Source organism: Protopterus annectens, chromosome 5.part0 (assembly GCF_019279795.1).
Source record: "Protopterus annectens isolate FY-2018-M chromosome 5.part0, PAN1.0, whole genome shotgun sequence".
Lineage (NCBI taxonomy): Eukaryota > Metazoa > Chordata > Ceratodontiformes > Protopteridae > Protopterus > Protopterus annectens.
In genome coordinates, this window is record NC_056735.1 from 376,716,388 (window position 1) to 376,734,065 (window position 17,678).

A 17,678-nucleotide genomic window follows, 5' to 3' on the forward strand; every position below is an offset into this window, starting at 1 on the left:
TTCTCATCAGGATGCTGCCTTAAAGAAGGAACTACAACAGATGACATCTACCCTGAAGGAGTTGTCTTTGAAGATGGATGATTTTAAAGAGAACCTATAAAATCTTAAAACAAGCTGTCAAAAACAGAATGACACCCTCAAGGAAATGTTACAACAACACCAGACAAAGATAACAGGAGTAGAGGTTTCTCTAAATGACTTAGAATGCAGACTTAAGGAAGAGGAAACACAGAAAGAACTGCTTCTTAAACAAAACACCTGGTTGGTTAATAAAGTAGATAACTTGAAAAATAGGGAGAGGAAATAATGTCAGAATTTTCGGATTTCCTGAAAACACAGAAGGTGAGGATATTATTTCCTTTTTATCAAGCTGGATCCCTGACTTTTTAAATTTAAAAGAAGGACTTTCCTTTGGCATTGAAAAGGTACACAGAGATCTTGGGGAAACCTGCCACTAACTCAAACTCTCCTCCTAGATCAATAATTATCAAATTTCTTTCATACTTGGACAAGGAAATGATTTTAAGATCTGCTTGGAGGAAGGCACCTCTAAAATATAAACAGAGTCTGATAAGATTTGATAACAACTCTTCATCTAGAATAATGGAACAAAGGAAAAAAAGTGTGGCCAATGATAAAGTTTCTGAAACACAATAACATCAAGGCACAATTTGCATATCCAGCTAAGATAAGAATAACATATGCCAACAAGATGAGGACTGTTATTGTCTTAGAGGAAGCCTCTTCATTTATTAAAACTAATAATGTGATTACTTTGCCAGAAGATATGGATTGGATGTCACCTTCTCTCAAGAGAACAAAAGAAACAAATGTCTGGACAGATGTCAAAAAAAAGAAGCAAAAGACTGATACTGTTACAGCCAAATCTCTCAAAGCATTTACTATGATATGAATTGTTCTACTATTACTTTAAAGGTCCAATTTTACTGCTTGGACTCTTTATATTTTTTGAAAATAGATGACACATGAGAGTTTTCACATTACCAAGGTATGTAAAACAGGGTACTTTTCTTTCAGAGAAGGAGGGTTATATATTACTTAAAATATTTATACTGTAAATCAACATACATAGTATATGTGTATTTTCTCATGATTTACTCTTATTTCTCTCTCTTCTCTCTTTTCTCATTATTATTTTAACTGCATCTTGTCTCCCTTTCTAAATCCTTTCCTATTTACTATACTAATATAGTCTGTATATATTTAATAACTCACTATCTATACATAGATAAATAATAATCTAGTTTTAAGATAGGTTAATTGGAATAGTAAACTTAATGAATTGTTATTACAATATTTATTAGATTAATGATAGTCACTGTTATGTTTATCAGGATTGGGGACATGTTCGTGATTAACTCTGAAATGTTCCATTCATGTACATATGTCCTTTAAATTATTTCTTTTTTAGAATTCACAAATATATATATATATATATATATATATATATATATATATATAAAAGGAGGGAAAAAAATGTACTGTTGGTTAAGAGAAGTGAAGCTTTCTTCACATTCTATTTGTGTTGCCATAGCAACAGTAAACAATTGCTGCAGTTTCTAAGGACACTGTGAACCTACGAAGTGCATTTAGCCTCACATATAACATATAATAAGAAAAAGTAATGTTGTTTAGTTATTAAAATGAAAAACATTCTAAGCAAGGTAAAATAAATACATAATAGGACTATTTGTAATATTTTATGATTTATCCTCATAGGATTACATATTCCTGGAAACACAACTGAAATGTTTCCAAACTACATGTGCACTTAAATGTAGCTGCTTGATTAAAAAGTATTACTCAATTTAACATGCTGATTTCACAAGCTGTCTGCACTGTAAAAGTTACATTTTATATGTTACTTGAAATTGTCAGTCTCTAGTGCACATGAAAAGATACATATTACTTTTTGCAACATGTTATCTTTGTAGTTACCTTACACTCTGTACAACTCACTTGGTAACTGATAGCTATTCATTTAAAATATTAGTTTAAATATTAAATATGCCCTTGAAATGCTATTGACATTTTGACAAAATATAATCTGAACTGTAAAATGAATGACTTGAAAGAATGAAGTAATGTATAGATTTCAAAGACAGTTCTTGACACTACAATAAAAGTAAAAATATATATTCATAAGAAAGTATTAAAATGTTTTAGTCTTCTAGTTAAAATAACTTACTGTCAACATTATGCGATATCAGAAAGTCTGAAGAGCTAGGAAATTACTATTCTTTGTCTTTATAATGATTATTAGACAGATGTTAGACTCTGCTTTGTTTAATGAATTGTGACATATGTTTATGAGGAAAAGTGGACTCAATTACTGACATTGGACTACACATTCCTGGAAACTCAACTGAAATGTCCCCAAATTTCTTGTGAATTTAAATGAAATTACCTGATTAATAAGCATAATTTACTTTTAACAACCTATATCCGCGGTGGTGTAGCGGTAGCGTTGTTGCCTCACAGCAAGAGGTTCTCCCGTTCGATTCTCAGCTAGTGTGTGGGGAGTGCCTTCTGTGTGGAGTCTGCATGTCCTCCCCACAGGTCGAGTGGTGTTGCAAAAGACATGTGTGAATGGGCGTGCCTTCGTTGAAGGTTGGGCATTGAGCTGGCAACTCGGCACCATGAAAATCTACTGCCAATCATTAGCGGACCGGAGTTCCGCTGTGGCGACTCCTAACTGGGAAAAGCCGAAAGACAACAACAACAATTTACTTTAACAACCTGAATCCATAAGCTATTTGCTCTATATATGCTACATTATATATGTCACTTGCATATGACAGTCCCTAGAGCACACGAAAAAATACATATTATTTTTACAACATGCTATATTTGCACTAACCATACATTCTAAACTAACTCAATTGGCAACTGACAAGTTATTTATTTGAAACATCAGTCTAAATATTAATTGTGCCCTTGAAATACTGTTGCCATTTTGACAAAACAAAACCTGAATTGAAAAAGGAATGATTTGAAGAAGTGAAGTATTGTACAGATTTCAAAGACAGCTATTGTCACTACAGTATAAATAGAAATGTATACATGCAAGGAAAAATTGAAATGCTTTATACTTTTGGTTAAAATAGCTTATTGTTAACTTTTTGATTTATCAGAAAATTTAAAGAGCTAGGAAATAATTTCTAATTTGTCTTTATAATGTATACTAAAGTGATGTTAGTCACTGACTTGTTTAATGCATTACGAGTCATATACAAGATGTTCTGTTTACCTATGTTTGCTGAATTTCTTTTATTAGTACTGATTTAAAACAAGGGAAAGAAAGGGAAGGGAAATCTCTGTTTTTGGTCAAGGGAGGAGAGGCTTAAGAGTATTCTAACTGCCCCAAGAACTCTCTAAGATGCTCTAAATACTATTTGATTAATACTTACCTAAGGTAAGTCTTGATTACCATATAGGTACCTTCACATTCATTCTAGACCTGATGTGATTACTCATTCTGGAAGCAGGATGTGCCCTATGCAGGAAGGAAATTGTCAGGGTGATCATAGTTCATTCTTAGACTCTGCTTTCTAAATCTATAAATATTTAAAAGCACTGCACACTAGAATGTAAGGCACCTCTACTCAGAGTCAGGATACCACTGATAAGCCATGTCTTTTCATAAGTGTAAGTTGAAGTTGGTGAGCTGAAGAGTGGGAAAATAAAGGTAGGCAGTACACCTACAGTAAATTCATATTTCACTGGTAAATTCACTCATTGTCTCCTGCAGAGTCCTTTTAGTCAAATTATTTTAGTAATAATCTATTTGTTGTTGGCTTATTTAGTGTATGTTCCTCTGTTGCATTTAATTTATCCAAAATGACATATCTGACATGTTTGGGATCTCTTAAGGGTAACTAAATATTGGATATTTTCTAAGTCAACATAATTGTTTACACTACTAACATTCCACCCTGATATATAAAATACTATAGAACAATAACAGAATAATATAGAATTTCATATCTCTTTTAAGAGAATTCTCCATATAATAATTTAACATATGGAGCTCAGTTGATATTGTTGGTTAAAGGTATGAGTGATAATCCAATAGATCTATCTTTATCTATTGGATTAGGAATGACTTTCATTCCATGTTTAATGGGAAATTCATATTTGCTTGTATTTGATACTTTAGAATTAATGTTTTATAGAAGTACTTTTTTAAAGCCTGACCAGAATTTTACCCTACTTGTATTTAAAGAAGAAAGTACATTAAATTACACTCCCAAGTTTACACACATAAAAATAACATTCAATGTTATCAGAGAATATGGTATAACTACTATAATCAAAATAAAAAAAAGAAGCAAGAGGTTTCTTCCAACATTAACTTGAAATGGATTTAACATTCTTAACATTAAATACTAATGGCTTAAATAATGCAAATAAAAGATCAAACTTACTAAAATATTTAAATCTAAATAAGGCACAAGTAGTATTTCTCCAGGAAATGTATTTTAAAGCTAATGATAGCTTTATTTGGAACCCTAAAGACTATTACAGTCTTAGCTCAATCCTCCTATAGAACAAAAACAAAAGGAGTATTGATTCTCTGGAAGAAAAACATAATCACTCCAGACGTTATTTATAAATATGAAGACAAAGAGGGTCTGATAGCATTTGTTATAATTAAATTTAATAACAGAATATGGACCATAGCTAATCTATATTGGTTCCCAGGAATTGGAGTAGGAACGGTTAAAAAACACCTAGATTTTATTTTCAACAATTAGAAAGGAAATCTTATACTGGGAGGAGACTTTAATTGTACCTTAGAAGCTTCTGAAATCACCAAGAAGTCTTTTTGCATAGCAACTATTTCAAAATCCTTAAAAAGATGGTCCATTTCATTTAATAGACACTTTTAAAGTAAAAGATGATAAATCCTTATTATTTTCCCATAAAGACCATAGATTTGGAACACAAACCAGAATAGACAAATGATTCGTAGTTCAAGATTTACAAATAAAAATCCTCAAATTCTCAATAGTTCCATGCCCCTTCTCAGATCATGACTCACTAATAATGAAGCTCCAAATAGAGTTTAAGCCTTTAATCCTCTCAACAAGAATTCCATCATATATCACGGAAATTAAAAAATTCAGACCCTGGATGTTGTCAGAACTACAATTATTTCTTGAAATTAATAATACAACAGAAATCAGTAGAGTCATGGTTTGGGACTCATTAAAAGCATATTTATTTGGTAAGACCCTTAGCTGGTACAAAACAAAGTTAGAGAGTAGGACACTGAATGATTAGACTTGCAAAGCAGATTCTTGACAGCAAAATGTAAAAAACAAAATCAAAATTGTCCAGAAGTCAAAAAAGAAATAGAGGAATTAAATAAAAAATATAATGAAATTCTAACACACAAAACTTGTCTATTCTTGGAAAAATTTAAAATAAACTCATTAGCCACCTCCCCCAGATATCCACATAACTTATCTACAAGAATTAAAATACAGTCTAAAGCAAATAACATTGGTAGTATATATCATGAAAAGAAAGGGGAAAAAGTATCAGATATAGGAGACATCCTTGAAGCATTTCGGTTCCATTATATGGAACACTTCAAAAAAGAAGATTTAAATACCAGCCAAATAAACTTAGATACAAACCTTATCAATATAAAAAAAAAAAAATCCCGAAAACTTAAAACTAGACCTACAAAAACATAGCCTACAAAGAAATTGTTGACAAGATAAAAAAAGTAAATCTAACAAAGCTCCAGGGATAGATGGTATAATTACGGACATTTACAAACTCTTCCCTTCAACAGTAATCTCCCTTTTTCATAAAACTTTGCTAGAAGTCCAATCAGAAGCAAAAATACCGCCCTCATGGAAATATTCTCTCATAACACCAATTCTAAAAGATAATAAACCATCAGACCTTTATACCTCAAACAGGCCTATATCATTACTGAATAATGATTACAAAATATTCATGTCAATCCTAGCTAACAGAATAACAATTTTCACTTTCAAAGACAATTAATAATGATCAAACTGGATTTTTATATAACAGGCACACACATGATAATAATAAAAGGATACTTACTCTTATAGATTATGTGAAAAAAGAAGATAGAGAAACACTTGTAGTCAGATTAGACATAGAAAAAGCCTTTGATTCCCTCAACTGAGAATATCTATTTAAAACTTCAGCATTATTTGAATTTCCTCCTCCTTTCATCTTATTACTAAAAAACATATATATTAATAACTTAGCCTACATTACATTAGGTCCTTTCCCCTCAGAATCTATCCATATAACGAAAAGTACTAAACAAGGATCCCCCTTTCTCCTATTTTATTTGCTTTGGCTATAGAAATACTTGCAGAAATATATGCAATAATCCAAAAATAAAAGGAATAGAAGTCTATGACCAGTACATAGCTAAAATAATGCTTTTTGCTGATGATATTTTATTACCCCTATCAAACTCCAGAGAGTCATTAGGAGAGCTAAAAGAAGTAATGGAGACATTTTATAAGTTTTCAAGTCTGCACTTTAATAGACCAAAATTAAAATTTTTATTTTTAAATAAGAAAAAAAGAACTACAAGTTACATATAAATCCATAATAGGAAAACAAGAACTTACGCTAAATTATTTAGGAATAGTGTTATGCAAAAATATAAACGAAACAATACTAATAAATTATAAAAACATTATTGAAGCAACAAAAATATATATAGAAAAGTGGAACAAAATTATATTAACTTTTGAAGACAGATTGCAATTAATAAAAATGGTCTTATTGCCAAAAATACTATATGTAACATTAGCAATACAGTTAATTCCTGAAAGATGCATTCTTAAAGAAATAAACTCATGTTTAGTAAAAATTTTTATAGTATCTTAAAAAGAATAGAGTAGCTCTAACTCATCACATCAGACCCTGGAAACAAGGAGGATTGAACTTCCCAGAAATAGAAACATATAGGTTCATAGGTTAGTACTAAGCTAACTGCCCTTGCAAGCCATTTTTAAGCCTAGCCAGTTATCTCTTGTGAGACTCAAACCTTGCACCTTGTGTTTGTAAGGCAAACACCTTAACCATTAGGCCACCTCCCAACCCCTTATATAAAAGCATCTGTGCTTAAAACTACAATAGACTAGATAAACCCAAATTATTTTGCCAACTGGAAAGAATTAACAATGGCTATTTTAACAAATTAATTTAATCTGTTAAAAAATGTTTAATAGTAGACAAATCAAACAAACCCTGGTACATACTATGCATTTGTTTGTTTGTTTGTTTGTTTGTTTGTCTTTTTGGCTTTTCCTGGTTAAGGGTCGCCACAGCAGAACTCTGCTAATGATTGGCAGTTGATTTTTATGGTGCTGAATTGCCAGCCCAATGCCCATCCTTCAGCAAAGGCATGCCCATTCATGCATGTCTTTTGGAGGCCACTCAACTGTGGAGAGGACCTGCAGTCTCCACACAGAAGGCACTCCAGCAGAGAATCGAACAGGAGAACCTCTTGCTGTGAGGCAACAACTCTACCGCTGTATACAATATAATATAACAAAACCTTCTAAAACAACACTGATTAATCATTACATCAATTCCTTTAGGAAACTTATCAATGCAAACATAGATCTAAAACTTTGGTTTGACCTTTTAACCCCATTTACCATCATTAAGGTCCTTCCTCACAACATATATAGGGAAACAATAACCTCCTAGGAACAAAATGGATTCTTATGTTGGTTTCAATGTGTAAATAAATTAAATGTTTTAGATGTACATATGATAAAAACTGCTTACAATATTCCAGCACAGGACTGGTTAACCTTACAAAGCATTCTAATGTACACTCAATATTTATGCAGATTAATTAATAATTCCTCATTTAAAGATATTCCAAATCTAATATGTTTTCTGCATGAATTTATATATAATAGTTGTGAAAAGAAAAATTCCATTTCAAATCTATATGAAGAGTTAATAACATATAAAACAATTCCCAAACCATCATACTGGCAGGTCTTAACACAAGGTCAGTCATTGCAGTTAACAGAAGAAATTAAAACTAACATCTTACTATCAGTTAATTACACCTCTAACACACAGTACTGGAAAATATTTAACTGGAAAAACTTACATAGAGCATTTTTAATACCAGATTTTATTAAAAAGATCGGTACTACTACAAATGTTTTTTGCTGGAGGCGTAAAAAGTCAAATAAAGCAGACTGGATTCATATTTTTTATGAATGTAATAAAATTAAATCATATTGGAATGGAATCAATCATTTTTTACAAGCTTTATTTAATGAATCCTTTAACTTAACTAAAGTACTGATTATACTAAATGTAAATGAAGGTCCCTACCTGAATAAGACAAATATGTATTTGTTATGGACAATACTTGCTATATCTAGGAAATGCGTAACCAGAAGGTGGAATTCAAATAAACCCCCGACCTTGGAAGAATTCTACACTTTACTGAAGACAACTGCATCGATGGAAATAAAAATCAAAGAACTACGAATCTATCCCAGGCCATTGGTAAATAATCCTTGGAAGAAAGTTATATCTTTGTTGGACACTCTGCAATAATCAATATTGTATCTCTGATAACTGTTCTGTTAATTCTATATGTAATAACATACAGTGTATATAACTGAAAGTCAGGCTATTTTAAATATTGTATATAATTGTTTAAAATGATATTTAAACATATTATGTAAATGTTATTTTAATTGAAAATAAAAAAAAGTTTGAGGGGAAAAAAAAGAAATGTAAGGCTATACACGTTGTTGTTTACACTGTCTCCCTAACTGGTACGGTTTCTCATATAGCTCAGGAAATTGTTTGCTTTGACTTCTTAAAAGACCAGCTAACTACTTTTGGATCATATAAATTAAAGTATTCCTGGTTCTGAGTGTTCATAAATGGCTAAAGAGTCAGAATGACAATAGCAACTGGTGCTAATTCTGTCTTAAAGTGTTTTTTTTTTTCATGTTCTAAAGCAAATGTAACTAATAAACCTTTGGAGTTCGATATGACCTCTTTAGCATATACAATACCAAAGTATACAGTTTTTGATACAAAACTTTTCTTGTTTTCCCATTTTATTTTGCTGGTATGGACAGTGGATAGCCCCCTGAATATTTTTCTCAGACCACAAAATCTGTCATCATCAAAGACAAAACTCATAATGCCTCACTACCTAAATTAAAGTAGAGACCACTGTGTTCCCATGTTAAATGTATCAGAAGTAGTTTCTTACTTCCTATAAAGAAAAGTTGTCAACTAGTTCTTTCAACTAGAACACCACATATTAAAAATTAACACATGATGTAATAGTGAAACCACAATGTAAATAAGAAGCATCTCTTCTAAAGAGGTAAATTGATTTGTTTATCTATGATGCTTTGCAGTTGTATGTTAACCATTGCTCAATACCCTACTATGATATCATTTTGTGTATATACTTATAGTGAAAAACTGAGTAAATAGTGAAACTAACAAATCAAACAACACGCTATAATTTTCATTGTTTGAAAGATCACTTGCAACTTTATTATGAGGAGTAAAATGGGAAATGAAATTAATTCTAAAACAAAGATGCTTCCAAATATGACCAATGCATTTTAAATTTGAGTAAGCACTGTCTTTGCATAATAACTAGTGAGATCCAAATGGTATGAAGGATAAAATGCTCTGATCACAAATAAATAATCCATGCAGAGGTTCAGCCACAGGAAACATTCAATGTGAAGTGTTTTTGCATTTGCTACAATTGTTACCAGTTTTATGATTTGGATACTAAATTACTATCTCTGTTTTTTTATTTGTTTTTAGGGTGGGCTTAAAGTTCAGATGCCACTAGATCCAAAGGTAAGTACACATAAGGAAATTATTTCCATAAGTTTATGGACAACCAGATAGAAAATGAAGGCGTAAACAGGCATGAATGGAAGAAGGAAAATTTAAGCAACAAAGAAAGGGAAGGAAAAGATGACATAAAGTCTATAAAAATGAGGGAATTGAGATAATGAAAATGTTGTGAAGAGAATTATCCCATAATATGAATCATTAAATGAGTAAATAGGGAGAAGACAAAACTAAAGGAAAAAGCATAAACTAGAGTAGAGGAATAGCTATGCAAATGGCTAAGTGGCTGGAAAAATGGATTGACAGACGGACAGAAGAATTTAGATTATACCTGTTAATTCCAGCTGATATTGGATATACATTGGCTGACAATATGTGAGGAGAAATTCAGTGATGCTAGTACTTTCTGAGCCTTCCCAAATCAGGTTCTGAAACAGCTAACCACTGACCACCTCCATATATATAATCTGGAAATCTGTTCGATTGGCAGATGCCAGAGAAGGTCCAAAAACCATTGTCTAACAAGGCCACCATAATAAAAACAGGTCAGCCTTCAACAATATGTCTTAGCTTTCCAGAGGCTAGTGGAAATCCCTTATTTACTAACAGTGTGGTAGCAAGAACTTCAAAAGTTCAGTTATTGTCTTTCACCCATTGGTGGTAGATTGGCTGTCTGGACACCCCATATAAATATGCATGCAATGTAACATCTTTGCAGATACTCTGTATATAAGCTGCACCTATAGGTATGATAAGAGAAACTGTCACATATTTGTATATATTTCTGAATAGAAACTGTATTCTTCATGGGCTTGAAATGTGAGACTGTAACGTGTATGTTAATACAATATGTTTGTGCATATACTGTAACTTGCTTGTCTGTATCTGTTTGTACGTTTGGAGCTTTTCTCACCAGACCCCCACTGAAAATGGACATGTATCCAGTCAGACTATCCTGATCAACAAATATAAAATAAAAACAAATAAATAAATAAATAAATATGGGCATTCTCTACCAGGCAGGATTTCCGCCTAGATGACATTTTGTAACATAAATGGGTATGTATGTCCATGCTGAACTAGTCAGTCAAAATCCAGGTCCTAACTGTCCTCTGGTCCTTACTGCCCTCTAATCCATCACACTAGCTATACCCAGTTGTTAACATTATGAAGTAATCAACAATGACGTCTCAGAAAGTTCAGTTAGCAGAGGGTAATCAGGGGGTTTCCATCACATTTATAACCAGCTCGGGAAAGAAACGTTTCAAACTGTAAATTGAAGGCTCTGTAACCCACTGAAAAGAAGCTGGCTGTACTAAGTAGGAAATGCAGCCAATCAATGAGACTGTAGAGGTCTGCTGTACAAATAAAACAAGGTTATGATCTGAGAAGTAGAAAAAATCCACATAATTAAAAAAATAAAGGTAACAAAAGAGGATACTAACATAAAAATAAATCAAGCAAACATCATGCATCTTCAACAGATGTTACTACAGCAATGCAGACATAAATAAAATTATAAAAATATAGACTGCAAACAAACCTTTACACTAGGTTATTCTGCCTGAATTCTTATTACCACCTCTTATGTATCAAAGGAGAACTCATACCTTCCTCCAATGAACAGACAATTAATGCCTCACAGCCATTGCTGAGCTACAGACATGACTGTAGCACCACTGACAGAAAGATAGTTTAAGAAAAACATTTAGTTGCTGTGCAGCACAGTGGAATAGTGTTTAGTGTTGTTGCTTCACAATACTTGCTTCTCTAATTTGTATCCCATCGGGGTAATGTTCTCTGTGATGTTTGCATATCCTCCTTGTATATTCATAGACTTTTCCAGTGGGTTTTGATTTCCAATAGTAGTATAAGCTCAAAAATGTCCAAAATGCAGTATTTCAGAGACCTGCAAACAACATGCCTCAGTCAACCAAAAAAAAAAGCATTAAGATTTCTAAGCTCAAACAAGGGAAGTAAGGTATTCCCTGAAGGTCACTAAGGAACTCAATGGACAATAACACAACAAATGATATAAAAGTTAATATTCCCATCTCCAAATCCTAACACTATCATCATTTAATAATATCCAGAATAGAGCACCAAGTGACTGACCCCATAAAATAATATCCTATCCCTATTCTACTTTAACTAATTCACTCCACTGGACCTCTGGAGGTTGGTACTTTAACTTCCAATGACTGTGCCCTGAACTTTTTGATAAAACAAAGTTATGCTTTCACATTTTAAGCAAATGCTGACAATTCTGGATCCACAAGTGTTATTAAAGAAATGCAAATGGCAAACTGTTCAGCAGAAGCTTAGTTGGTTTAACCAGTGCCCTAGGCCTGTACGATGAAACCATGCACCACCCCACAGCTCTTGCATAAAAAGTGATTGGCTTACTAGAGTTAGCCTCACCCCACTAGCTGATATCCTTTCTACTAGCACATCTACCAGGTGGCCAGATGCATGACACGCCCACTCCCTCCTGTCCCAGACATTCAGATCCCATTTCTGTGCCCAGTTACCAACCTTCCTTCAACTTATTTTATTAAAAAAAATAATAATGTCTTCTTTAAAACTGTAGCAAACTGTTTGTTACAGATGTAACAATTACAGTTTATACCCCACCTGCATGGGTGGCTACAGCACTCATGTTTTAGTTAAAGAAAGAAAAAATAAGAAAAAAAATATTTTCTGTACTTTTAAACTGAGCAAGTAGTTGCTAAAATTTAGACCATACAGAGAGTGCTACAGTGCTCAGGTTTGACCACAAATGCAATACTGACTTTTAAAAGTTGGTAATGCATTAAAGATAGATCAGGATTGGTTGATTGCACCCCCAACTCTTTGTGCCCAGGGCAGTTGCCCATCTCATCCCACCCTAGCTACACTACTAGTGTTCAGCACTAATAATCTTTACAGTGGAAGAATCCATTAGATCCTGGATCTTAAACTGGATTCTATAAATCATAATATATATAGTAAGTGTTACTTTTGTGAACATCATGGTAGTTTGCAACATCATGGGTGAGGGTCTTCACACCTCTTGTATTGCCAGCCTTTTAGAATTCTGTTTAATTCCTAATTAGTTTAAGTTCAATAATGAAATGTATTTACAAAGGGAGGGAACAGTGACTGGTGTCCCTTATGCTCCCACTTATGCCATCATATATATGGGGGATTTTGAAAGAAAATTTATTTATGAGGCTGAATTTTACAAGGAACATGTGGTGATGTACAGGCATTACATCGATGATTTAATCATTATTTGTAAGGTACACCCTTCAGATGTTAGTCAGTTCATTTGTGAGTTGAACAGCAATAACCATGGATTACAAATGTCCATGGGGGAAGGCAGGACATCTATTCAAGTTGCTGGATGTTGAATTTTATGTGGCTGGTTTACATGGAATTCAGCATAAGCCATTTAGGAAACCTAATGTGGTCAACAATTTTCTGCATGCTGAGAGTTTGCATCCCACCCACCTTATGGATTTCCTTCCATTTGGGAATTCAAACATATTTTTTGGATTACCTCTGAGGTAAAACCTAAGGATAGATACATACAAGAGGTGAAAAGTAAGTTAAACGAAAGGGATTATACTGAAGAAATGTTAAATGTTGCCATGGATAGTATTTATGGTAATAAAAGGGGTCATAACAAGGTTTCTATTGGAAACAGAAGGTGTGGAATTAGACCAAAAGAGGGACTGAATGATCACATAGACATTTTGAAGAAGATCTATTTTGTGATGAAATATTCCCCTTTCTCCAATATTATGAAGAGATTAATTTTAGAATTTTGACTCCTTATTTGTATGGATGAGGTAGTAGGGCAATTGTTTCCAAAACATGTTACTTTTTCATATAGCAGATATGTAAACCTAAAGGAGCTTCTGAATTTGGCAGCACTTAGCATGCCACAGGGATCTGTGGGATCATTTGCTTTTGGACACTGTAAAATTTGTAGCAGGATTAGAAATATATCTGGGACTTTTATTAATGGCCAAAGGTTTTTGTCTAGAGGCAGATTCCATTGTAGTTCATGTGGGGAGGTCTATATCATGGAGTGTGGATGCAATAATGCTAGGTGGTACATAGAACAGACAAAAAGGGTAGTAAAGGTTTGAATACTTAAACACTTGGGGGACATACGGGTTCAGAAAATCTGAAGAAGTTCTATAACAGATTAAAGAATGAAAGTGCTAATTTTTGTCTGGTTCTCAGCTTTGATTTATTTCACTACTGTATTTTTTATTTAGTTTTGCATTGTTAATTTATAGTTTTGGGTTTTTCATGTGTAGTAATGAATTAAATTAACTTACAGCACTCATACTAGGCAATTTTCTGTATTTTTGTGTTTCATGTTATATATTAGTTATTTAAAGCTTTCTAGTGGAAGTTTGTTATGGGTTAATGCACGATGCACTTTAAGATAATTCATTTGGTTTAATATGAGAGGTTCACCTGGTATAAATTGCTAGCTTGTTTAAGGCTATGTATCCATTGAAGGTGAATGGGCGAGGTACCAGATGCCTTTTCAAACCGCTGTTTCTTGGTCTTGTTTTTTGTTCTTTCGACATTTTGTGAACAGCCTGCACTATCTCTCAAATGACTAAAGTTACATGCATACTGTCTGCAGCATTTTGTTTGTTCATCTGTGAGCTTTCATATGAGGCTATGCAGTTCTGCCTGTGTTACTTTATTGTTGAGATATTTCAAAAAATATGAAAATGATAGCATGCTAAATAAATAGCCTATAAACAACAATTAATATTTCTTTAGCAGCACTAAAAAGATACAAAACATTAGAGCAGTTGTATTGCCTACCATTTAAGTATTGATATGATTTTTTTTCAATAGCTTGTATGAAGCACAGTTTTGGAATTATTAATGCAAATATAAATAAGCTATGTTAGACTCCTAGAGGTGTCAGTAGCATGTAATTAGAGAAACACCTTAAAACATCACTAGGCTGTAAAGAGGTAAAACAATTTATAAAAACAACTGAAAGCCACTACACGCTACAACAAAAAGTCCAACTTTGATAGCCTAATCCTGTGTGAGCATCTAACAAATTTAAAATCTAGCACTTACTATAAAAGCATCCCACCCAGTTTTAAGTACAATGTAATAATCTTTCCTTCTTCCTTTGGTAATGACTTGCAAACGTTTGACCCTTTGCCAGGTTGAAAATTTAACAGTTCACAGATAGCAACATTTGATGCATGTCTAAATGTTATTAATGCTAGGAGCATTAACAATATTTTTTCAATTGGAAAATTTGCTGCATTCCCAAAAGATTGATGTTATTGTTTGTCAAACATGGTTAAAGAACAATGACTGGAAACCAGCTTTGTCAGGGTATAAATGTTTTTACTGCACCAAATATTCTAACAAAAAATCAGGTGAAGGTGTTGTGATAAGGATTAAAGATAGTTACCAGACCTGTGATTATTACATCTTCAGTAATAACACCAATTTTATAGATTGTGTAACTGTGACAATAAAAGCAAACCTAAAAACACATAATTGTTGGAGTACATAGACCATCAAAGTCAAGTGCTGATGACCTAGAGAAATTTATAAATTTCTTGCGTGAAACACTGGAGGGAAGAATAATAGTGGCTGGGGACTTAAAATTACCAGAAACAGACTGGAATAATATTGATTCAACAACATCAGTAAGGAAATTATTCACATTGTATGTTCAGGAATAACAGTTACTTCAGATTGTAAAAAAAAAAAACTACCAGGAAATGGAGCATACAAGGCATTGTTTGTGTTCCTAAAGAAATTACTGTTACTTCATGCCAAGTTTTAACCACCAGTGATATCAGTGGTCTTTGAGTTATAAAGGATAATTTGTTGCTAGATAATTCTGCCAAACTAAAATCTAAACCAATGCACAGAAGAGTAATTACAGATTATATGCAAGCAAAACAGTTGCTACGTAAAACTAACTGGAGTGATGCATTCAGCAGAAAACCTGCAGCAGGAATGTGGAAAGTTCTAAAAAAAGAAATTGTTTAAGTGCAAAAAATCCCCCCAAAAAAGTTTAACATCAGGACTTAGGCATACAATGTCAGGGGAATATATTTCCATAAGAACAAGATACTTGATTAAGGTGAGAGATAAAAATGTAAGAAATAGAAAAGATGTCAAACTACAAGTCTGAAAACTGAAATAATCAAACTGAACAAACAAATTAAGCGTAGTGGCAGATAAGATCAAGAAAATTTTGAAGAAAATGTATGTAATATTAAGCATAATAGAAAACCACTTTATAGATATATAAGCTGTGGAATGAATAAAGACATACAAACTGATAAACTGTGCATAGATTCTAAAATTTATTTTTAGATACAACAGATTATAGATATATTTACAAAATCCTATGCAAAACAGTTTGGCTCCATGAAGGAGGTGATAAGTTGTCTTAGCAACATCCAAGTAACCTCAGATACTGAAATCAAATTAGATTATATTGAAAACTGTGCAAACTGGATCCAAACAAAGCACAGTGAGTAGACAGAATTAATAATAATGAACTAAGAACACTTCAGCAAGAACTTACCATACCATTATGTTAGTTGTTTACTAGGTCATATAAATATGGGGTGATTCCTTAAGACTGGAGACATATGTTTATTAAACCTGTCTTTAAGGGAAAGGGGAACAAGACAAGCCCAGAGTCATACAGACCCTTAAGTCTAGTTTAATGTTGTGGAACAAATAATGGAGAAGGTAATATTGTATAAGTTACTGTCAGAACTAGAACGTTTGAAACGATATATCAGCCAGCAGATGTTGAAAACAGATCTATTACCATCTGTAACATGATGTTCTCTAACAATATAATATCAGTTATGAATGAAAATTTGTGCTGTGATGTTATGTATATCAATTTTACTTTTGCATTTGACAGGGTCTTACACAAAACACTGATCAATAAATTAGAACAGCTAGGTATTTCATGTACTCTTGATACAGTGGATAGCTGCATGGCTTACAAATAGGACATGGCAAGTGTCATACAGCAATTGGGCAGGTGAAATTCTTGGTTACATTCAGGGTGTCCCACAGGGCTCTGTCCTAGGCCTACACTTGTTTAGATTGTATCTTTCAGACCTATCTTTTTAATCTGAGGTATTTTACAGTCTGTATGCAGATGACTTGAAACTGCGTAAACTGATTACATGTGTTACAGATAGGGCATGTCAGTAAAATAATGACTAAATTGACCATTTGGGCACAGGGGAATAATGTGCTACTAACATCAAAAAGTAAGCACATGAAATTTGGGAGACATAAATTACAGGTGAATATATAATACAGCACACAGTGATTGAAACTGTAGATTCATTTAAGAATTCACTTAAGGACCTGGGTATATTGGTAGATCCAGTTTTGTGTTTTTCTAATCATATTAGCCAACTGACTAATAATAGTTATATCTTGCATTTATAAATTCCAGAAAATCAGAAATGATGAAGTCATTGTTTAATAATTACATTAGCCCCAAACTTGAGTATGGAATAACAATATGGAAACCTTATAAGAAAACAAGCATGAGTAAACTAGAAGGAGTACAGCAGAAATATACCAAGGGCATCTATGGATGTAAAATTTTAAATTATTATGAGAGTTTAAAATATTTGAACTTGTACAGTGTCTCATATGGATATCTAAGAGGAGATCTTAGTTGGCTATAAAGGGCATTTAGAGACAACTACCTCTGGAAATGTTTGAGGTTAACAAAAAGTAGTAGA

The 17,678-nt window shown here is 32.8% G+C and overlaps 1 protein-coding gene across 1 annotated transcript in view; it reads left to right on the forward strand.

Annotated features, from left to right (window-relative positions):
- The window catches only part of LOC122802163, a 1,241,087-nt gene that overhangs the window by 828,304 nt on the left and 395,105 nt on the right, over window positions 1–17,678 (forward strand). Inside the window, exon 10 of the mRNA XM_044071837.1 lies at window positions 9,868–9,903. Coding sequence (XP_043927772.1) covers window positions 9,868–9,903 — 36 coding nt within the window. The remainder of the gene's footprint in view (window positions 1–9,867; window positions 9,904–17,678) is intronic.